Here is a 23,876-nt window from a genome sequence, read left to right on the forward strand (position 1 = left end):
TGACGGGTTTTGAAGAATTTCAAGACCAAAATAGGGCTGAAATTGGAGTTAAACTCTTGAGCGGTAAAGGTAGGAGCCAGTACCGTTCAAGAGATTGCACCAAGTGAGAAAGCTACAGCCGGGTAAGGTTTATTAACGGTAGTAGATTGTGCAACTATAGTTCTCTTCATACATCACTATAAGCGCGCGGCATTTGCTCAAGCATTCTTTTAATTTATAATAAAAGAACATAATCCCAATCTTTATTTTGAGTTGAAGTTTAGTCTCCTCGGATGGTTTATTTCGTCGGCACAATAGACATAACGGAGGTGTAACCATGGCAACAGAATTCGTTGTTGGTGTGAAAAATGCCTTGGGTGTGGGAAGGACATCTTGTAGGTGGCTTAACTCGGTGCCAAGATGCTGCATTGTTTAACGTAGTTTTAAATATCTGCTGGAGTTGGATATATCCTAGAAACCTGCGTTTGGATATTGAGAGTACCAGTTATTTGTAATATAAAGAAAAAAAATATTTGTGCTGACAGTATTGCTAGGTCTTCCAACGTGCTTTTCCCTTTCGCGGCTACTGTTATCTTCACAGTTTTCGATTGTTGGATCGCACTCTAGGGAGGGATGGAACTCCTTCTGGGTTATTTGAATCGCCATCAGTATTCTCCTTTTTAGGAGTTCCGAATTTTTTCCAGAGAACCTGTCCTCTGTGATGCCTAGAGTGATGATGCGAAGGAAATTAAATTTGATAATGGGTAGACTGTGCCATGATTTAATACCCCACGGCCCTTCAATGTGAGAATGGTGTTCAGGAACAGTTCAGCACCAATTATCATGAATGGGCGAGGCCGATCTCCTCAATCAAAGTCGGTATAGCCTCATCTGTTTCCTACTATGAGTCCCAGGGACAGACAAGATCTTGGGCAATTACTCAGCGCTACAACTATACAACTATATTATGTCTTGTAGTTGTCAATGTACAACAAATCAAAACAAAAAATGAGTGGACGCGAAAGCTCTCTGGGAAAAAGTGAGGCTCGGAATACCAACAGCCCTACCTTGGATTACCTGTACAAAAGGTGAAAAAGGTCCCAAGGAAGGAGGCCAAGGAAAGCCGAACCTCTGCTTTAAACTAAGTACCTCTCACACCCTTCCTGAGAGGAGCTTCAGGGCGAAGTGTGAAGGGGCCTCCGGAGGCCCAGAAAATAAGGGCTCTTATGGCAAACTGAGACATAACCTGACCGGCAGGGGATAGCAATACGTAAGACTATTACCCACTGACCAGGACAGTCGCCGTCAAGGGCAAGTAAAGAAAGAGGCGAAGACAAGAGGGCGAAGAACACCTCTTTAGACCCAGTGCTCTCAACGACTCACAAAGGTCGCCTCCCAGACCCAGGGAGTAACTGAACTTCTACAAGCTCATTCAGTAGCTTCCATCGCAACAAAGAGCGCGACTCCCGCTGCTCGATAACCCTGGCTAAGTTTTAACCCAACGACACTAGTCAATTCCAAAGTTGAAGGGCGTTCGGTTTTTATTCTCCTAGGAGAACTGTTTCCCGGGCCCTCGGGGGGTAAGCAATCCTCACGAAGCAAATGCGGTACAATCAAGGGGCCCAATTGACATTGAACGAAATCATTAACACCACAAGAAAGACAAGAAAAACAATATGTATCTGTATTTAAGTGATGTCTCTGGCCTCAGGCCTCCCAAAGACACTAATAGATTTTCATTCATCAGTGGACGCGAAATTAATTTCATTCAAATGCCGAAACAGGTAACAAGATTGCTGGACATGCATTCAATAGAAATACTCCTTGCGTTAGCATATAAACATTGATTAAGCGATATATGACTGACTAGTCTTGCTCTGAACAATTACGACCTAGACGGAAGAGCCTTTTCCATATGCTCGGCGCCTGTGGCCTGGTCGTAACCATTTGCTCATCATCAGTATATGTTTCAACATCAAACTGGGTGAATTCTCTTGCACCGACTCTGTGGGCAAACAAAATATCGAGCTCCTCGTATGTTCGGAAATTGGATTCTGGCAGGCGAAAATATGCCCACGCGTACCAAATGAGAGTAAGCCCAGCAGTGAAAAAGGTCGCTTTACCTGTCCAGCTGCCCTTCGTTGCATTAAGCATATACGGAGATGCCACATTTGAAATAATAGTAGGCACATAGTAACACATATGAGCCAAAGAAGTAGTCTTTGCTCACAGTCGGGTTGACGAGACTTCACTCGGGATAATAAATCCAGTTGGCCCAATGGTTGAACTGAAGGAAAAACTCCAAAACAGTAAAAGAACTGACTGCACCCACATTGGCGCCGGCAAAATTTCACTGCCATAGGCATTGACAAGGCAAGAAAAACACGCCTCAGCATATACCACAGAGTAGTTCACCGGCAAACAGAAATTGAATTGACGGAGCAAAGAAAGTAATACCCTATCAAGCAAATGTATGCACCTAGGAATAATCTTCGATAACCTGTGAACTCAACGATATAGCCGCCAAAAGCAGCACCAATTATCATACCGCTGGCAGCAGTGCTAATACCGAGTTGCCAGTTTGCACCAATCGTATAACTTCCATCTCCCAGAGGTTGGGATCTCATTGACGCCAGAGCGAGGGCTCGCTTCTTTTCCGCATCCGAAGCCACAAGCAGAAATTCATTCTGCTTCATGTCCTGCCGTCCAATGATGACCTCGGTATCTTTACAGTTGATGATGAGCAGTCGAGCCGTGATAACGCCGTCTGTAATGTGGATCTGGGCCCTAACGTAGGTCTTAGCCGTATAAACCTTGTGTCGAGGCGGACTTCAAGAGGAACTTTCAGCCACTTGCGATGAGCTACATACGGCGCCATGCTTTCTGGATTAACCGAGACGTCAACCCCAAAATCAAGAACCTTGAATGTTGTAGATGGTAAATAGTCGACAGTCATTGGCAGTGTTAAACGGAATTGCCATGGGCTTTTGGAAACGGAACAAGGGCCCTTCGTTTCCCGAGTCGTCATCTTCGCTCGAGAATGAGGGAGGCCCTGGAGCACTTGGACCATCATCTAGGGTTGCCCATTCCACATCGTCACGGGACTTATTCCTGCCTTGCTGAGATTTATCCTGCTTTTTTGACTGCTTCGATCGACACTTGCGCGCAAAGTGTCCTTTTTTGCCGCACTTATTGCATTCCGGTGGATTGTATGGAATTTCCGAAACTGCCTCAATGAGCTCCTGGATTGGTATACTCTTGTGCGATTTGGAATAAACCTCATGCACTTTCGCTTGGTGCAAAGGGGGCAGATGGACCCGTTCCAAGAAATCTTTTCGTAGTGCGGCTCCAGTAAACCCGGTTACGAAAAGAGCCTCATTAGCGAATTTGTTCACAAAGGTTTCGAACTGGTTAGGGTAGCGGCAGTTCAGCTTCATCAGTCGTTTCATGGCCAGGTCGCTCTGGTCAGGCGTTGGAAACCGGGCTTGGAAGTCCGCGAACAGCTTTTTCGCTTGTTTTCATCAGAGATCCGGAGTGGAAGGATACTCGCCCATATAGCCGTGAAACTCTTCTTGGCTATTCCTTCCAGTCTTTGCTCCAAAAGACTGACAGTGGCAATGTCCAGGCAGCCAGCCTTGTGCGCATTCTCCAAAATGGTTGCCGCACACTGGCACCAGACAGCTGCTGTCAGTGCAGTGGGTTTCTTGTCCCTTTTAAAGATAGGGAGACTTGCTATTTGTTTCTCGAGGGAAGGCACTGCTGTCGAATTGTCGAGAGAGGGGGCCATTCGCTGCGACGACGCAGGCGTAAAAACCGTTTTTGCAAAATCACTCATCATATGGAAGTCTTGGATATTATGTGAACTCTCTCAGACTATCACACTAGTGTTCTTGGACCGTCTAGCGTTGCTCAACGAATGTTTATATTACAGATACACTGGAATAGAATATCCAACACGATGACGTGTCAGAACGTGTCTTGGGATGATCTATACATATACATACCATCGTCGGAGAACTCAGGGGGAAAAGCCGCGTACGGCTAAAAACCCCACAAAACTACCCCTGAGCTTTCCCCCTCGGGGAGTACGTGGGGCTGGCCAAGCCAGAAACGCTTATACTCCTCCAGGTTGCTTACAGCCGTGAAAGTATGTGTTTATAGTCTCACGGTGGGTCGGGGAGTCGAAACACTCTAGAATTGAGTAACGAGCAGCATGAATGATGGAAAATGCCGGAGACGAAACGGGCAACTTGAATCTCATCAGACGAGTCAGTCCAGACAAATCAAATGTCCTTGCGGAAGAGAGCTTCTCATAGCTGGTGGACGATGGGACACTGGGGATGGACGTGTCTCATCGTATGATGATCCTAAGGCAGAAGACACATTCTTTTGTCCGCTAGAGGAGAAAACGGGAGTCGGCGCGAGCCTCTTCAGTCCACCTACCCAAAGAGAGAGCAAGCGATGAGTGATGAAGCAATGGTAGCAATCCGTAGCCAATGAATCCAGGCGGCGCAATTGTTGGAGGCACGTTTGCGGTCAACTGTGTGACTAAAAGTGATGTTGACGAGGAAATGTCTCATTTGTTTGTAAAATGGCTCCTGGCATGGCCCAATGGATTGTCCTGCATTTCTCAGCTAGTGATGACCCCTCTGTCGAGCTTGTTATTTTACTAGTTGAGTTGCTTGACAAAGAATTGTATATATAAAGGACTAAATTCTCTATAGATTCTGTACATACTTGCAAGCATCTATCAGATACTTTAGCATTCAATTTCTCAACCCTTGAACAACATGAAATCACTCGTGAGCGATACAATCAAGAAGGATCACCGTGACATTGAGTCGTATGATGATCGTATCATCAAGGCTGCCCAGTCTGGCGATAAGGATGAACAGACCAGATATCAAAATCAGTTTACCTGGGAACTAGCACGTCATTCCGTTGGAGAAGAGCTTGTAGTTTACCCAGCGATCGAGAAGTACGTTTCCAATGGTCATGCTTTGGCAGAAAAGGATCGTAGGGAGCATCAGAATGTAAGTTAAAATCTGCTATCCGATAAAAAAGCCATCGCTAACAATGGTTCAGGTGAAAGAACAACTGAAAAAGTTCCAGAACATGAAGCCTTCCAGCCCTGAGTTTATTCCAACCATTCAAGCCCTAATGAAGGACCTCAACCAGCATATCTTGGAAGAGGAACAAACGGATCTACCGGCCTTGGAGGAAGCTTTGCCTGCCAACGAGAGCGAAAAGTTGTCTAAATCCTTTGGCCGAACCAAGATGTTTGTGCCTTCCAGGTCACACCCGAGCGCTCCAGATAAACCACCGTTCGAGACAGCTGTGGGATTGCTTGCGGCCCCCATTGATCATTTGGCGGACCTGTTCCGCAAATGGCCTGAGACTTCTGGCATGTCAAATCCATCTACTAAGTAAGCCATTTGCTTATCGACGAGAATCCCAGTAGTAAGAATTTCCCTTCTGTATTTGAATCTGTATTGTGTAGTGATAAGTCGATATTTTACTTGAATCAACTGTATTAGAAATGTAGTGCGCCAGAAAGTATACGAACCTAAGAAATTAAATACCGTTAGTAAACTGCGTTGAAGGAATATAAATGATTTATTTCAAGGCATCCGCAGCGCAAGGATGGCCAAGTATTAGGAAAGCAATTCACATATTGATCGAGACTCGCAAACAACTGAGGCTCTTTTTGCAAGCCACCTCCCATCTAGTACGAGACCACAGGAGTACCTAGTTCCGCGGGCTTTGCTGTAGTACAGTATGACAGCTGGATCATATGTTGCCTCTTTAAGAGACTCTAGACCAAAAGAGCACTCAACAGTGTTTATTGCTCTTCAACCTACCGTGGTATAGTGGTTTTTTGTCGGCATAGCACCTCCCAAAGTGACCCCCTGTCGCCGACGAGACACATTGCTGTCTTAGTTGTTGAATCATAGCCCACGCGTAAATTCAGGCACGACCAGGATATAGATCTATCGCTGGTAGCAAGTTGAAATAATGCTACTACTACCAACTACCTACGGTATTACTGAAGACTGTTAGGGGCTTACGCAAGCAAGGAGCGCCCGAGAAGGGAGATTATACGAGCAATAGCGAATTAATTGATATTTACTCAATATATCTATGTGAAATATGCTACGCCTTTGGTCCAGATACCTGCATTATCAGTATCGTCAGATTCTATCTTTTCTATCTTCGGTTCGGCGGCGGGGATTCTTAATGGAGTACAGTACTATCCCGTTGGTCTCATCTTCCTCATCTTCGCGATGATCAGCCCCACGTCTTCGAAGTGATCTCTGTGGCAGCCTAAGCGTGCTGAAATATTTTCTGTCGAGAAAAAATTATGATTGGGGACGATCCCCCCACAAAACGGTGTGCTGTACCTCGGGGTATGTTGCTAATTTTGAAAAACGTTAGAAAGGGGTTAAAACGGAGCTTAAACGGGGCTTAAAATTAGCGAAAAAAAAAAAAAAAAAAAAAAAAAAACAAAATGAAAACAGAAGCTTTTCTATTAAACTATTCAAAAAAATTTACATATTTTGTATATGGGATGTTGTTGAAAGTCGTCGTGAATTCGGTAAATCGGAAACGCCATTTTTTGGGGGGTTGAAGCATTTGACGCAGCTGCGCCCATCCAGCTGCATGAGTATGTATGTATGTACCTGGCAAGTTTCACCGGGTTACATTATAAAGCATATCATAATACTGGGCCTTATTGTTCCTATTTATCATTTAACAATAGGGCCACGTGTCGCTTACAACAAGCCAAATATTATTTAGGGCAATCGGTTATCGGTACTTCCCTATCGTGTTTTTCTTACAACAAATATCCAGTCTTTAGGTTAGGCCTGCCCTACAGAATCTCAGATCAATCTCTATGCTGGAAAAGTTCACTTGGTATAAATGGCAAGTGATCGTAGAAATTCGACATCATCTTCTCTAGAATGCATACACGAGCGCTTTACAGCCTCTGTTCAATTGCGCCAAACTTCAACCTCATACGCAGATCCAAGTGGCACATTTTCTCATTTAACGGTCGAGGAAACTGATGAGCACTTGTCTGTATCTAAAACGATCGCTGTTATCTCTTGCATTACCTGTATTACAGGCATTGGCAATTTGCTAGCCGGGCTGCTGACTGTATGCATCCCAGTGATTGCAAAGGACATACACATTCCTTCAGAGCTCCAGCTCTGGCCCACTGCTGCATTTGCACTTGCCTGTGGCTGCACTTTGATTCCATGCGGCGCTGCTGCTGATGTGCTAGGCTGTCGGCGTGTGTGCCTGCTCGGTGGGCTATTCCAGGCTGCTAGTGCCCTAGGTGCTGGGCTTGCTCAAACAACAACACAGCTAATTGCACTACGAGCTACGGCTGGCCTTGCTGCTTCTTTCTGCCTACCTAGTGCCGTTGGCGTCGCAGCGCATTCCTTCCCTGTCGACAGCAGTCCACGCCGCCGCAGTGTCGCCTTTGCGGCTATGGGCGGTGGCCAGGCTGTTGGCTTTGGGCTAGGCTTGGCATTAGGGGGTGTGTTTGCTGACACGGTCGGCTGGCGTTGGGGATTCTATGCTACTGCATTGCTCAACGGTGCTGTGTTAGCATTGGCACTGTGGTCACTACCCCATGGCATTGATGGCGGACCCCTGGGGCAAGAAGCATTCAAACGTCTCGCCCAGAACATTGACTGGGTTGGTGCGCTGCTCATCAGCGCCTGCTTGGCTCTTTTTTCGTATGCACTGGCTATAGCCACTGGACCAGATGCAAGTCGACAGATGCGTGAGCCACTTAATCTTGTGCTGCTTTGCATAGCATTGGCTCTTATACCGGCCTTCGCGTTGTGGATGCAGCATCAGACGCGCCTCAACCGTCCGGCATTAATTCCAAACAAACTGTGGGTTAATGTGCCTTTCACAACTGTCTGCATTGCTGTATTTTTAATTTGGGGTATGCTCAATGCCAGCGAGCAGCTTACAGCTCTATACTTGCAGGACATCCGAGGCAAATCGACGCTAACGACGTCGCTATATTTTATGCCGGCCCCAGTCTGTGGCTTACTGATGAATGTCGCCATAGCGGCATTGCTCCCTTACTTACGACCCTCAATTGCGGTACCAGCAGGATGCTTTGCGAGTACTATCGCTCCATTGCTCCTAGCGGTGCTATGCCGCATTGATGGACCAAGCTATTGGCGAGGTGTCTTCCAAGCAATGGCTCTTAACCCCCTTGGCGCGGATCTAATGTATACCATTGCCAATCTGGTGATAACATCGGCATTTCCAATCGGAACACAGGCCCTAGCAGGGGGTGTTTTCAATATGCTAGCTCAGATTGGGAAGAGCGTTGGCATTGCAACCTCAGCACTTATTTCTGAGCAAGTAAGAGGGCAGATGCACAATGTAAGTACTAAAGAAGCATTGTTACTTGGTTATAAAGCTGGTTGGTGGTACAACTGCTCGCTAGGTTTCGTATCACTAGCGATCAGTTACTGGGGTTTAAGAAGTGTTAAAAGGCTTGAAATTAAGAGAGGCTGATATTTATTCTGACAACCATACAACTACCCAATAGTATCATTTTGCACCAAGACTTCATGACCAATGAATATCAGGAAATAGGGCAGTTCTCTTGGCAAGGTAAATGTTTGATACCCTTCTAATTTTTTGCCGAAGGGCGGAATAGAATGGGCTAGTCAAATTTGGTAAAAGTGCCGATTAACGCACGAGCCTATGTCAATGACTTCACCTCTTTGGAGTCCTAATATTGCTCTTGTTAGGGCCCTGAGAGGTGCTTGTGTCCCTGACTTTTCAGCATTTTCGGCCTTCTCGGCTCGTTTCGTCATCGGGTTATTTCATTTCACCAACACGCAATACTTGTAGGTGCTAACATGGGTCAAGAGTTACCGGTATTGCAAAAAGGCAACATCCGGGTAAGAATTTTTAAAGTTTTGGACCTAGTCTTTTGAGCTTTTTCTGGCTAAGTACTATATTATAGTGAATTGTCAAATTCTGGACCATATTAGGGCAGGGCTCTCTAGGGAAGTACCATCACAAGAGCGTCTGTGCAAAAAAAAAATTGAGATAGCTCTGTCAGGATTGTAATGTACTGATTCAACCAGTTATCGACATCATCCCAATCGACTATCGGAGCACTGTTGGAAAAGACTTTCAATCTCCCCTTAGTCGCCAGTTTATAGCCATTGAAGTCTCTTTTGCTATCGAAAATGGGCACAAGGTCTTAATTTGGCGGAATTTTTATGCAACATTAAGGCGAAAGTAATGTTAAGCTCTCCTGTTCTCGTGATCATGACAGGTACCATTTCGCTCGGCGCACTATAATTTTTATCGGAGCCAGCGCTGCTGTCAATAGACTGATATCGCTTCTCAAGACGCCCTCTAAGTTAAATGCCACTGAGTCGCTCATCTGTAATGCTATCTCCGATTGTAAAATAATCATGGCGATACTCCACGTCAAATAGAGTACTGTTGCTATCAGCAAAACTAGCTTAGCACCGTGCTGTCCTGTGGCGTATCCCTGGTCAAGGGCGGCAAGACACATTTGCACACCACTAGTGACTATAGATTTGACACATCGTTTACTAGTTACCCATTGTAATTCTTCACTAAGACATTCGTCAATCACATCAATAATTGAATCTCCTAGCACTCCACCATATACCACCATAGCCTTTCTTCTGCCCATGAATTTGGTTCCAATGGCTGGCCCAATGATCTTGCATGTTCGCCAAATGTCCTCGTGAGCAACAGCAGCGACTGCAGTAATAATCAGCGGTACAGCACACGTAATTTTCCAAGGCAACATTACAGAGTAGAGCGTATGCTAATATTTGTTGATGCTGGTGCTTGTTACTTTTTTTTACGTTGAGAAGAAGTGGAGAGTTAACAACATATATAGGATCTTGAACACTTTTACTTCCTTTTTAAAACATCGCGGTACCTAATAACGTGCTACACTGCTGTAACCTGGGTGCAGATGCGTGAAGCTTTCCAGCACAAATCTACTTTGATCCACTATATAGGCGATGTAGCCGATGATGTACTTTCTATAAACAGTGTCCTATCTTACTCTCCTTGGCCTCGCCAACAAAACGCAGTACATCAGACACCAACATGCGGGCTTTATAGTCCCAGCTCCCGCATGCGAATAGATTCAGGGGCCACCTCTTACGCAAGTGCCGGCGCGCGGAGCAAAGTAAATAGGAGTCATACATAGCAGGTGGAACATAGAGATGGCTGTCACATGGGGGGGGGGGGGGAGGGGTTCCCTACTGCAGGAATACTTCTTGGCAGGAACTACCAGCAGATCCGGGATCTTACTAACGGGCTGAATTGCTTTAAAATGTAAACTGCTTCCAGCTGTCCATTTGAAGATCGAAACTTCTTTCCCACAATAGCAAATATGTCAATTCCTACCGTTTTTAGTGCCAACGGTAATTGTAAGGATAGTCCAAATGGAAGCCTTGGAGGGGGAGGAATGGCGCGGTTTTGCAGCAATTTCAATCCTCGATACGACGACATTTGTGAAATCAAAACCCAGGAAGATTATAACGAGTTTCAACTGGGGTGCGTTAACTATCAATGGGGAACATTTGTGGATAACAATAATAATACCGTGTTTCTTGAGAAAAAAGAGGGTTATGCACCATTTATTGAAAAAGCCATTGAGTTTCCTATAGGGTCTCACAACAATTATTTCTTTCTACCAGCACCCGAGTACGAGCCTCCGTATCCTTTGTACATTGGTAAAGAAAACTGCTTAAAGCCACAGGAGGACCTCATAGAGTGTAGCTGGGGAGTCCGACCCGAGTGGGCTGTGATAGAGTATCCGGTTCCCAAAGGATACGCCTTTGTGACAGACGAACAGGGCATATATAATTTTGCTGACTGTTGCGTGAATACAGTTCATGGAACGTTTGTGAACACATTTAATATTTCGATAACAGTCCACACCTCTCCCCCACCCCCACCGCCTTACGTCACTCCGGGGTATACAGACACATGGACCCCTCCTCTCAATCTTTCTGCTTTCAATCTGACTGGTTTATTTAACTACACAACCAAAACGCCCGCTGTTACGACTTTCGAGATTCTTCCCCAAGCGACTAGTTCAATTTCCGAAAAAGTGTACAGTCAAAACATTACGGCACGTTCAATCCTCTAACCAGAATCTAATAAATATACATTATGGACACGACACTCTAATACGATCTCCACGTAGTTTGGACAATATATTATTCCGGCGTTTTCCGACGCTATGCGCCCGAATGCATCGCCGGTTTATTCGCACACTATTTTTTCTTTTTTTTCGCATCTGTCAAGCTTTCGGATCCCGAACCGATTTTGACTGGCGATGCTTGCCGATGCACTGTAACGTCCCTCTGCCAAGCAGCGTAAGAATGCAATAATGTCATGAAGTTTTACTTTCATCCTGAAACAATTTATTATTATTGTATAGGCACTTAACTATAGTTCACTTACTGCGCCTGCGCTCTAATTGCACATTCAAATGCCGAAACTACTTTGTATGATAGGTAACAACCATATCCATTGTCTTACTGAATTATAAGAGATGCTAGAAAAAGCTATTCATAGCCACTTGGTCTATTTCACGTTCAACCATGTACTGCCCAGGCTGTTTCAGAGACAGAAACGGGTATTCAGCAACGGATGCCATTCTAAAGCGGTTGCATAGTACCCCACATTGGATTGATGTTTTGTTGAACAGCGTTCCCAAGGGGACTCATATGATAACCGCCACGGATGTGCTACAGTAGTTGCTGCTATCAGTTGGGTGTACCGCTCTCTAAGTGATCGTCGAACCACACTAGCTAGATGTAGCGATGTAGCGGTAATACAGTACAATGGTAGATCCTGTTATGATGAAAATAACAATGACATCAGCTTACATCGGCAAGCATCGCCGCTCAAATCGGGATCTGAAACAAAATAGCGTCAACGTGTCAAAAAGAGAAATTACTGAGTACAATATATTGCTGTGCATATTTTTTGCACATTGCATCGGGCTTCGGCGCAATGTTAATTCCATTTCACTTCGTTTCATGTGGAGAGAGCATATCGTATTGAAGCGAGCAACTAATGATAAACTTGTGACTGGTGCAATATGGTGCGCAACGTTGACAATATCAGCTCGGGAAGTATCGCTGACACTATCGGCATCGCACGGAATCACTCTAGTAGGCTCTAGATTGGCCGCTCCAAAATATATTTGTACCGTATCAAGTACTCAGTACTGTAAATTCAACAATTTTTAACTCCGAACGATATTTAGAACATCAATCCCAACTCAAACAATCATATCGTATATCAAATTACTATGCAAAAAGTCGTATTATACAGATTCAGGTGTAAAATTTCGAAGCGATGGAAAAAATGATGGTAGTTATCGATCCGGCGGCAATGCCTGACCCTAGAGACGCTATTCCTAACGCAGCAATGCATTGAACACTTCCAGCGAAATCAAAATTAACCAAATTAGTTATTGATTCTCGGTCGCATGCAACTGGCACCGCTTCACGCCATCCCCAAAAGCCTGCTGCTCCAAACAGACCTGCGTTAACGGTCATTGCAATTGTCGTCCAACCAGTTGCAGCTAATATTATTATAAGAGCTAGAATCGTAACAGATATAGCAACACAATATCGGCGATTTGACGAGAATATTGGCAACACGGCTCCTTCACTTCTTTCTAATCCAAATTTTTTGGTCATCTCTTGAAAAATGTGGTGTTTGACAAAAAAAATATGCATTCAAATCGGACTGGTAGAAAAGTTTTGGGCAAGCAAATGTCGACAGCCTTGCGTTTATCGTTTTGAAATATACGCGCTGAGTGAAGCGATTCTTTTGCTACGAGGTCGACAGGGTCTGATTACTGAAAGAATAGCCGACATAGAAACAAGAAAATTGTCGCTATGATTCATACCCGTACATAGTCTCAAATCTAAACGAGACCTACCTCTGAGACAAGTGATTGCATAAAAATCAAATACTAGTAGTGATACGGCACTCAATAGCGAGAGGATTTATTACCGATATGCTCATTAATGCGCCAAATGACATAATAATTTGATATAGTAAGCCTGGTAATAAGCAAAAGATAACGACGTGCTAATAAGGCAAACTTCCAATAATATGCCCCCGAGTAAACTCATGCCAAGCGATGGAAAGAGGCTTGGATTTTAAAAGGTGTAGACGGGCTTTAACTACATATATGTAAGCCAAGATGCCATTCAATGCAGCTTGCAGCCTGCAGATCAGTAGGTCAGTGGGGCCTACCTGCGGCAGTACAATGTACGAGTAATTGCCCCTGAAAAGCCGAATCTAAAACAAAATCGCTTCTACGTGTCAATAAAGAAATTACTGAGTACAATATTCTGCTGTGCATTCGTATTTTGGCACAGTGCGTCGGACTTCGGCGCAACGATAATTCCGCTTTACTTTTTGCATGATATGGAGCATATTGAAACGAGCGACTTATGATAAACGGTAATACAAATGTAGATGTTATAGGAATTTAGAAAATTGAACATGCGGCAACCATGCGTGTGTACACATTTTTGGAAATTGAGATCGTCAATTGAGATAAAACCTCACTCTTTCGCCGCATGTAGCGCCACTTTGTGCTACCGGTAGTACACGGCTCCCCTCCCGTGAGGCTGGTTGTCCTAAAGCCGGCCACATCAACACCGATCATGCATGGCAATCTCTCTGCTTCTATAACGTTTATCTTCCCGTCTTTTATATCCCGAACTATTTTTTAGGAGGGAAAGATAATATTTATAAGCATACCTATGGCCTCTCCAGAATACATAGACGGTGGTTCAATTGATGGATACAGAAGTCAGAAGCAGTCTTCATTGATGCGATTCTCCCCACTCGGGCTTCAGCCTTGTCCTTGCACTCCCTCTGCTGTTCCTTTTGGCCACTCATGGTGACGTCTTCCGAACTAGTGGGACACAAATGTTTGAAGTAGGCGTAGCCTTCGGCGGTCTTAAAAAAGACCTTGACTGTTCGCTGCGCTGCATTCGGGTCGCCGTGGAAAGTCATATTGACGGGATCACTGGGGCCAGCTGAACGCAGTTGTATTGCTCGAGTACCGTACGAAGTTCTTCCATTGCGAACTTGGTGGCGACTCGTGGGATGACTGCCGGGAGCCACGGCGAAACGTCCTTTTGTTTGAATCGATTCTTACAGGCCTCAAGTCCCGTCTCGAGGCTGCTCTCCTTGGCACCTTCGACCACGTGGAACTTCAGGTTGTTGTTACACGTTCGAGTCACTGCCTTAGCGACAAGCGCATTGGCTGCCTTGTTAATGATGTTAACCACTTCCCTGGCATCAAGGAGAGCCTCTGTCCTTGACAACTCGGTCTCTTTCCTCTAATGGCTGGAGACATACCGCTTTTGAGGTAGCTCTAGGCTTGATGGTCGTTTTCGGCGTTAGTTGTGGGTGCGTGGGCAAGCCGATAAAGCTAAGGCTCTTGGGCGAGCTCTGTTGTCGTTTTACTTCATTTTCTAACTGATGCAACCTCGATTCGATGTTGGTAGCGCGGCTTTCGCCGTACTTTTGGAATAAGTCAATAAAAAAACATGTCTTATTATAATCCAAGTTTTCAATATGTATTACTAGCGGTTCACAGTAGTCAGATTCCATTTTTTACTTTTTCTTCACGAATAACTAGACGCTTTAAACTAGTATATATACTGTTTGCCATCTAATGACTTGAAAGAGCCAAAATGTGTCATTGCAAGCGGTGAGAGCGATCAGCTAATGACCATCGTTAATCTCATCTGGCTGAAAGGTTGTATTTTTAACCTTTTTGGAAGACTAATCTTATTCTCACGATAATTTAGGAGGAATGATTTAGACCAATTTCATAGAAATGATTTGGTTAAGAATGCAACGTTCCCCGTCCACATAGGAGTTCGATGCGCATCTGCCGTCATCTGCCGTTACTACAACCTACCATTTGACTTCTTGGAACGTTCCCCTCGCCGTTTCACGTTAACCGCTCTATTGGGGCTAAATATATAAACTCGACTTTTTTCTGTACCTTTTTGAGCTCTTGATCCTTTGGATTACCTTTTCAGCTACTTACTAGCGGCGCCCATTGGCTAATCCAACGGTTATTGAGCACCCTGGTTAATGCTGTGCTTGCAGTAGATGTCCCTTGCGGTGCCACCGCTCGTGGGGTGAATGATTAGTGTATAACGTTAGTCAGTAAGAACTTTGGGAGTCTCGATAAACGTAGTGGCGTTATCGGGGCTCCCCTTTTCTTTGCCCAATCGTTGTAGACTAATGCTAGGCTGGTCACCTTCCGCCAGGATAACCTCCTAAGCGGCGGAGAAAAGCGTTACATTAATGTAGAGTCTTCCGATTCTACCAATGTGGTAACTGATCCACATTATATCATAGGTGCCTCATACCGTTTCTATGGTTGCCTACCATTAAGTATGTGTGATCCCAGTTTTTCCGATATGGTTGCATATTACAATTGGTGCCGTAGCAACAGTGTTGGAATTAAATGCAAGACCAGTTGTATGCAATTGTTAACGCGTAGCATATGCTGGATTCGAAGCTTCAAAATGTTCCGTCACATTCAACTGTTGACAAATCATCCCTGTGGACTTTGTATGCATAATTTGCTTTTTATAGCTTGGCATAACGCATAATATTAAAATGTATTGAATCTATTCAATTTTTTTTTACAGCTGTATCTTTGTGCTACATTTCTCCAAGACATACAGAGCACCCTCCCACTCTACTTGTTTAAATAAATCTGCTTAGAGAATAGTGTGGGTTACATGGAATTACAGCAGGTGCAAAAATTAACCGTGACTCAGTACCGTAATACCACTACCATACTATGCGTTACATATTTATTCATGCTACCATACGGTACATGTAAGCTCCTTGACAAAAAGATCAAAATAACAATTCACATGCATGATAGCCCCTATATTATATGTACCATATAAAATTAGTGAATTGAAAAGTAACTTAAAGGAACTTGCCATTGCCCCAAACAATAAGGAGGGAAGGCTGGAGGAATCCACAAGAAACTTACATGGGCCGAATACAATATTCAGAATTTCTCAAGTGGGTTAGTTCTTGCTTTCATCTTCTCCCGCTACAACCAAGAAAGAGTAGAGCCTGGACATCTCGCTATGTATCATCTGATTTTCAAACGTGAGATATCTCAGAATGAAGGCAGAGCGTCGTGCCGACAGGTACGTAGATCGCTGGACTACGCATTGGAGCTTTAAGTGACATCATTAGTTTTCATCGGTATGCATTGCCGGTAAAACACGGATCAAAACCCGAGAGCTTGACATGCATGTTAAATATGTGGAGTGGTGAATAAGCTGTAATAGCATCACCCAACGCGCACAACTGAGCCAATGGCGCGGAACTACCTTTGAGCCAAATGAGAGCTTATCACTTTTTGTTCTAGTGAAAAAAAAAAAAAAAAAAAAAAAAAAAAGATCACAACGTTGAAATAGAAGCAATGGCTTGAAGCTCATTGCATCTTCTTCGTGTCCACAAATGGGCCTTGACCGAAAGAGGCCCGAGCATTTTTTCATCCTGCTCCACTGGTTCCCTGACAGCTGTGAGACTTGCCAGGAGTCATGGCTATATTCCGAGCCGGCATTTCCTAAGCCGTTTATTTTTGCGCCGCCGACCATGCGAGGTTACGAACTGTCCACCATTGTTGCCGAGACGAAGTGTACGCAAAACGCCACTATTGCCGATAATGCTGAGCTTGGGCAGCCACCGGCACTCGTTTATAAGCTGGGCCTGTAAACTGGTAAAAGGCGCACAAAGAAATGGTTCGGCCACTTGATTTGCTATATCATGTTTTTGTCCATTGACGTTTCTGCTAGGCTCAAAGCCCAAGTGGAGTAAGAGCCACAAAGATCTCTCTATCAACGATAGATCAATCTCTGGTTGCTTAATATTAAATACTAGTTAATTTTTTTTTGAATATTTTCATTTTTTACACTGAAATACAATAGCTAACATGAACGAGATACATACATATTCAATTTACTATCTATAACTCATGTAGAGGAGTTGATTGTTGGAAGGCATAAAAGATATCTGAGACTTCCTGCGGAATCGGCCCCTCGTTCATGAAATTGGGCAGTGGAATAGCTCCTCTCGATTCTTTAAGTAGAATAGAATTGGGTGTCACATGATCATTTGTTACTACGCCACCAGTAACAAGAACATTGTATAAAACAATGGCGATGTCATATCTTTCTTCTGCCAATGCTGTGTTGTAATTTCGCAAAACCGGTTGTTGCGCTTCTAAATTCTTAAACACATATTTGCCACCAAGCCCATCAACTGGACCCGTCAAGCCAAAATGATCGAAGAGTTTTGCGACATCATAAACAATCTCGCCCTGGCCGTCATCAATTGTGGGGATTGAACCACCGACTTTTTCGTACATATTCATGTTCTCGTACGTGGCAGCTGCGCAAACCATTGAAGTCAATAGGGCCATACCCTTGATCAGAAACTTAGTCATTTGCAAAGAGTGGTGGTGGATACCTTAATGAACTGTATCGCCTGACTATGAAAAAAATGTTTTACAAGAGAAGTACAACATTGTAGCGGTTGAGCTGTACGCTTAATAATATGTACTTATTATTAGTTCGCGTACTATGGTCGCCCTCGTCCCTTCAGCCGTGTGGTTATACTAATGAACACCGCGTTTCTTACTGGGTAAGGACCTTGCTAAGGTTAGTAAAGCTAGTAAAGCTAGTTAAGTCAGCGCCGTGCTCATAGATACCCACGCTTACAGGCCTTAAATTGGTCCCAGTCTGAATCCTACGGTGATAAGAGGGATGACTAAGATGATGGGACACAGTTTACCAGCTTAGCATCCCCCTCTTAGTAGGGGACTCTCATAGTAAACGACCGTCCCATATTGGATCATAAGTGAACCACTAGTGCAACCATCTGTTCCAGGTACAACTAATGAATAATAACATTTTTTAAATAACTGTTTAAACTTGTAACTGTTTTAAATTGTTATAGCTGGTCAGCTGTTATATTCAACTGGTGCGCGCGCGCAATTAGTACTGTCGACTCACTCGCCCATGTGTTGACCCACCCAGCTTGAGACAACCTATTACCGGTACAGTGTAGTCAAGTTTTTTTTTTTTAATATTACACTGTATGTCAGTTAACTTTCTATTCTCCTAGAAGGCTGCTGGAATAAACTATTTAGACAGCGGTTACTTTTCCCTTCCTACTTACCTTCAAACTCTTTTATCTTCGAAATATTTGAGGGATAATAACCGCATTGTCCAGAACCAATAACATTGTATTAGTGTGGATATTGGCCTAAGCTGCAATTACTGTTCCACTACTAGCGATAAGGGCACATGTCGATAACTGTAAGCATAAGCTGTGTGCTCGTTCTAATAATCATCATAAGTAGAACGGGTATGGCTCTACCTGCCTGGTGCACTGCGTTAGCCAACCACGTCGCTGTATTTGGCAGAGCCAGATCCAAGATTGTATGGGTAACTTATACAAGTGTTACGGTTTACAGTATCTGTAAGATAATTGGCTACGATTCATGCTTAGCCGCGGCTGGAGCTTGGGGAGCCACACTGGCACTGATTGTTAACCTGGATCCTGTCCATTGGCGAGAGGCCCACAGGGAAATGGTTCAATCAGACTACGTCCACGAGAAGCAGCACCAAGCTGCCGCCCATTCCACAGCGGGCAAACTACTTGATTGTTAGCAGCTGCTATGCACTAAGTCGGTTCGGCCAGTTTCGTTGCGGACAACTAATTGGCGATTTGCTTCGCCGCTTCCACGTGAATGGGGGGCAAATCTTCGGTTAGAGTCGCCATTTGGAAACGCTTCCCAACATTTAGGGAAATATTTTCAATCCTCCAGTTGAATAGCGTCCGATTTTTAATCTCCTAAAAAAACTGTTTCCCAGACTTAGGGGTGGAAACGGGCGAAAGGGCACCAATCCTCATGACGCAAATGTGGTACAACTGCAGGACATAATAATAATAATAATAATCTATTTGCGTCTTGTTGAGGCCTTAGGCCAGAGACATCACTGAATACTTAAACATATGATCTTTCAAGATATAATAAATCCATTTCATATCAATTGGGTCCCTTTGCTGTACCGCATTTGCGTCGTGAGGATTGCTTACCCCCCGAGGGTCCGGGAAACAGTTCTCCTACCTTGGTAGGAGATTAAAAACCGGACACCCTTCAACTCTGGGATTGACGGTGTGCACTAGCGGGTTAGTCCGCTCTTGGTCGCTGGCCCTCTTGGAGAAATTGGGCCAGTCTTTCGAGTCCTTCTTTCGTGCCGAGAAGTGTCGGCAGGTCAAATATGTCGGAGGGGCCTTTGTGCCTCATATAGGGGGCACTGGGTGAACTGCAGGACATAATTGATGTAAATCAAATTTATAGGACGATCAACTGACCTACAGAAAGGCCGCAGAAGGTCTGAATTTAAACTGCAATTCATAATTTTTCATGGTTAACAAATAATTCCGCCTGGAATCGGATCGGATTTCCTTAGTCCAGTATTCATTTGACAACTGTTTAACGTTACACACCAGCATTTTACCCTACTAGCGAGCGTTCCGCCAGGGTCGGCAACCAGTTGCAGCCTTAAACAGGCAGAACTCTCAACGTGCCATATTCAACCTTTCGCTCCGTTTTGTAGCTTCAACAGTATAGCCAGACAATAGTTCGAAGGGTGGAGAGTCCAAAGTTTATGACGGTAAAACATAGACTTCAGATCCAGTGGAAACTTTTAACGTGAAACGGAATGGCTGCTAATTATGTCAAATTGCGCGTTATAGCAATGCCAGCCGGTGTTTACGTGCTGAGAATTGGACAGTGGACGTTACAGGAATGGTTATACATAAAATGTTCGTACATGTGTATGCACCTGTAGCTAAGCGGAACAGGGGTGAGACATTATGCCAAGGTCAAAGGCCGGTGCATTACAGTTGCCGTCTTGGCAATGGGGGGCTCCCATCCAAGTACACACAGTGCTATACCGGTACGCAGTACATGCGTACGTCATTGGTTGTTGGGAGATGCAGGATATAGCGTTGACTTTAAAGACCAACGGCTTGACCATTTACAGCAGGCTAAATGCTTTCTCGTCGAGACTTATAGGCATATATAGCGACGGAATACGAATATGAACCCACTTTTAAGCTCATTAAGTGGCATAGTGACCTTTGACCTTTTTTTGTCTCACGTTGGGCACTTTTTCGTACTCCTGATCAGTTGCTGTATCCTATCTACTTCGCAGAGTAAGGGCGAACGGAAGGATGCAACTCCGCTTGGCAAAAGGCAACAAGAATTGTAGAATGTAAAATGATAGAGCGATGGCTCACAGTAGGTATAATGCATGTGGTACCCAGTATATATCCAGTGATACATAAAACTGTCTTTTGACACACGGGAGGCGTTAGCTCCTGTTTAACTGCCAAGAAATGCCATATGCGTAGACGAGAACTGTAGAGCATGTAGGGTCAAGATTATTCCCAGGCCTGATTGTTATAAATGTTGACAGATTCCCGATGTAGGCTGTGTCCTTGCCAAACAAACAGGTAGCGATTTAGCCAAGAAAAAGACCATCTTCTCTTTCTTTACTTCCTTAACCACGATGAAAATTAGCTGTAACGGGACGTATACAGCGATTGTCAGTGAGGGCCAAGATGTCTGGTGCCAGGGCACTAACGTCTTAGTAAGAGCAACTCAAGCTCCGAATTCGGCTCCATGCAGACGTAACCCATGCAAGCTGTATTTAATCATGGCGTGTTTGTTTATGGCTCAACTGGTAATGGCTACACCCCTAATTGACGCGAACTACAATGTTCCGTCATTAGGAGGTGCGCATAATGTTGTTACTCTCGATCGCTACGACAGTGTCGAGAATATAACTAGTAGTATGCACTACATCACAGACAACAATATGTTCTCCAAAACTATCAAGAGAGGAGACAAGCTGTACAACCCAAAGACTGGGATACTCTCGGTAATTGAGGCGACGGGAAATGACCCTACCAGCGAAAAGTCGAAGAGAAATGGCACTGCCAACGCCATTCATATGCGACGGTTGCAATTTACCGGGGCACGATAACTACGTGAAGTATACCAACTATCAGATAGCACAACATGGTGACTGGTGGGGTGACTGGAAACAAAGAACGGGATGTCTATACTGTCAACAAGGCAGCGGGCAGATAACTACTACGGTAGATTATTCGGAAACTGTGGAGTGGTCTGCCCCCCTAGGTATAAATATTGACACGGTTATTAGCCTGGGCGCGGGGCTAGGATACTCATGGGGTAAATCATTTGGCTGGTCGTTCGGGGCCAATTGTGATTGCGGTGGAAATTATGCGCCATACATTTCTTGTGTTTGGACTCAAAACAAGTATGCTTGGACAGACTCTCAGATGCAGTATTGCGAACAATACGGGACAGCTGCGCCTAAATGTGGAGCCTGGTCTGCATACCAGCATAACGACTTGTTGTATAACAAGGAACAGCCACTTAATACCAACCTTGGGTGCAGCACTGGAGGTGGCTGCAGCTGCTAAGGCGAGAGCTAGTTAGCCATAATATAAGGGGGTCCCAAATAGAAGAGTTACCATCAATATTAAACAGGGCCAGTCCGGACCATAACTATTATAATAATAGTAATTTTGCGTCTTGTTGAGGCCTTAGGCTAGAGACATCACTGAATGCGTATACATATAATTTTTTTTTTATAATATTTCAAAATATAACAAAATCATTTCATATCAATTGGGTCCCTTTGATGTACCGCATTTGCGTCGTGAGGATTGATTACCCCCCGAGGGTGACCATAGCTATTTGTTACTAAATTAAAGTACAATACCGGTAACTTCTGCCGCTCGAACGAGAGACGGTGTTGCCAATACACATATTTGACTGCACGGAATCAATTACATTACATCAAGGAGGTTTTCTCTAAATCTGTCAGCGGACTAACGCTGAAGAAATCGACCTGTCTATTTTTATTTGGAAATTGTTACATTCAGAGGGGTTTTAAGAAGGCGATTCAAGAGGAAGCTATTATCCGAAGTGTTGTCGACGCTGCGCACCATAATGCACCGCTACAAGATTGAATTGGCATGAGTTCATCTTAGGGTGTTATATGAGATAAACTCATCTCAATTGAATTTTTTTTATATATATTATCAGAATCTATTATACTCATAATAATACGTTACTATCATTACAACTTTCCATATAATACTGTGAGATGAGCTGATGTCAACTGACTTTTGTGACTGGTGCATTATGGTGTGCAGCGTTGACAATATCCCCTCGGGAAGTATCGCTGACACTATCAGCATCGCATGATATCACTCAAGTAACCTTGAGACTGGCCGTTCCTAAATTGCAAATGATCATGTTAGCTCCTCATCTACGTTAAGACTTTTCGTTTCCAAAATCCTCTTGACTCGTCGTGACTGCTTAAATAACCTATGAGTACTCGTCATGCCAAACCTTTTTTTTTTAATTCTCGCACAATCAAATTAATAATAAAAAAAATCGGTTCCATCTTTCACCTTATGACATAACACATCGGTCGCAATTCTAATAGACATGAGTATCGGTATTATATAGTACAGTAAGCTGCTATTACTATCAGCATTTGGTTATGAGTATATCGGATCGCCAGAAGAAAACATTGTACTCGTGAGCGTAAAATTGTAATAAAATCCAACTCTGTTTTACTCGATGGTTTACCCGGCTGTGTGAACGTTGCGCACCATAATGCACCAGTCACAAAAGTCAGTTGACATCAGCTCATCTCAGAGTATTATATGGGAAGTTGTAATGATAGTAACGTATTATTATGAGTATAATAGATTCTGATAATATAAAAAAAAAGTGTCCGACTGGAACGCGATTTTTCCCTTTCCAAGATTATAATCTCTAGAGGATGAGAAAATCCTTTGCTGAGACTTCCTTAGGGGGAGGCTTAAATGGAGCCGTTTGATTGCCGAAGCCCTAATTCGATATGTTTTATTCTCGAGCTGGCTGGATTAGACTTTTCGGCTGCCTTAGATTTACGAAAATCATTTTTACCTGCAGCGAAAAATCAGAAATGACACTCCACCTAATGCGATCCGACTATAACCCGAGGTGCATATGTGATACTGCGATGTTCCCTATAGAGAGCTTTGCTACAAATTTGTACTACCTATGGTACGTGGTATTTGCGCTTTCACTAAAAATGTGGGGTACGACGGGGGCACTCTCTATGGGGTGGCACGCTAGAAAAAAACAGGATGCTTTGGGTTAGCTATTTAATGTTTGAATTTGAATACGTCTCGAGGCGCAGAAATACGATATTAGTAGTAATTAGTAAAGCAACGACGTGTGCATGTTGAAGTCTCGGTCGACACTACCTAGCGCCGAAGAGGGCTCACTACAGCATACTGCGATAGACAAGACCGGGCAGCATGTCGAGATGAACCAGGGCCTCTGCACCATATAATTATGCCACCCCTTAACTTGTATTCTATCTATTTTTTAAGTTAGAGTCACTATTGGGTATCAGATTCTTCGACATGGTTGCTGCTAAGAGCACATTTTCTCCACTTAGCTATCTAAGTCATGGGAAGCCCCTCATTAAATTTCCGGTGCTAGGCCGGAGTATCCGTTCCGTGGCCCCTGCACAGTGCAAACTTTCGACCAGCCCAAAATGTCGGCATGCCGCCCAAAAATGAGCCGCACATTTATTGAGCTGATCATGTACACTTTTTTAGCTTTGGGCCAGTGCCCCTCCTTCCTAATCTGGGAA

At 44.1% G+C, this 23,876-nt stretch overlaps 7 protein-coding genes and 1 pseudogene across 8 annotated transcripts; 6 read left to right on the forward strand and 2 right to left on the reverse strand.

Moving 5' to 3' along the window:
* Positions 1 to 5,055: 5,055 nt before the first annotated feature.
* TRVA0_087S00100 (uncharacterized protein) lies at positions 5,056 to 5,409 on the forward strand (the record flags this gene model as incomplete). Its single annotated transcript, XM_076687896.1, has 1 exon — positions 5,056 to 5,409. One exon carries the CDS (start codon positions 5,056 to 5,058, stop codon positions 5,407 to 5,409), a length of 354 nt encoding a protein of 117 aa, XP_076537865.1.
* Positions 5,410 to 6,900: 1,491 nt separating this feature from the next.
* On the forward strand, positions 6,901 to 8,526 carry AMF1 (low affinity ammonium transporter; the record flags this gene model as incomplete). The annotated part of the gene is made up of 1 exon (XM_076687897.1): positions 6,901 to 8,526. The coding sequence occupies one exon, from the start codon at positions 6,901 to 6,903 to the stop codon at positions 8,524 to 8,526; it is 1,626 nt and encodes a 541-aa protein (XP_076537866.1).
* A 766-nt stretch (positions 8,527 to 9,292) lies between these two features.
* Positions 9,293 to 9,811, reverse strand: TRVA0_087S00144 (uncharacterized protein; the record flags this gene model as incomplete). Its single annotated transcript, XM_076687898.1, has 1 exon — positions 9,293 to 9,811. One exon carries the CDS (start codon positions 9,809 to 9,811, stop codon positions 9,293 to 9,295), a length of 519 nt encoding a protein of 172 aa, XP_076537867.1.
* Positions 9,812 to 10,408: 597 nt separating this feature from the next.
* Positions 10,409 to 11,170, forward strand: TRVA0_087S00166 (uncharacterized protein; the record flags this gene model as incomplete). The annotated part of the gene is made up of 1 exon (XM_076687899.1): positions 10,409 to 11,170. One exon carries the CDS (start codon positions 10,409 to 10,411, stop codon positions 11,168 to 11,170), a length of 762 nt encoding a protein of 253 aa, XP_076537868.1.
* Positions 11,171 to 16,569: 5,399 nt separating this feature from the next.
* TRVA0_087S00188 (uncharacterized protein) lies at positions 16,570 to 16,827 on the forward strand (the record flags this gene model as incomplete). The annotated part of the gene is made up of 1 exon (XM_076687900.1): positions 16,570 to 16,827. One exon carries the CDS (start codon positions 16,570 to 16,572, stop codon positions 16,825 to 16,827), a length of 258 nt encoding a protein of 85 aa, XP_076537869.1.
* Positions 16,828 to 17,077: 250 nt separating this feature from the next.
* Positions 17,078 to 17,557, reverse strand: TRVA0_087S00210 (uncharacterized protein; the record flags this gene model as incomplete). The annotated part of the gene is made up of 1 exon (XM_076687901.1): positions 17,078 to 17,557. The coding sequence occupies one exon, from the start codon at positions 17,555 to 17,557 to the stop codon at positions 17,078 to 17,080; it is 480 nt and encodes a 159-aa protein (XP_076537870.1).
* Positions 17,558 to 18,419: 862 nt separating this feature from the next.
* Positions 18,420 to 18,785, forward strand: TRVA0_087S00232 (uncharacterized protein; the record flags this gene model as incomplete). Its single annotated transcript, XM_076687902.1, has 1 exon — positions 18,420 to 18,785. The coding sequence occupies one exon, from the start codon at positions 18,420 to 18,422 to the stop codon at positions 18,783 to 18,785; it is 366 nt and encodes a 121-aa protein (XP_076537871.1).
* Positions 18,786 to 20,696: 1,911 nt separating this feature from the next.
* Positions 20,697 to 21,636, forward strand: TRVA0_087S00254 (annotated as a pseudogene). Its single transcript is given in 2 exon segments — positions 20,697 to 21,170; positions 21,172 to 21,636. Coding segments are annotated over 2 exon segments (939 nt in total).
* The last annotated feature ends 2,240 nt before the right edge of the window (positions 21,637 to 23,876 follow it).

The sequence above is a fragment of the Trichomonascus vanleenenianus genome (assembly GCF_965637985.1).
Source record: "Trichomonascus vanleenenianus strain CLIB 3782 genome assembly, contig: TRVA0_087S, whole genome shotgun sequence".
In the NCBI taxonomy this organism is placed as follows: Eukaryota; Fungi; Ascomycota; class Dipodascomycetes; order Dipodascales; family Trichomonascaceae; genus Blastobotrys; species Blastobotrys vanleenenianus.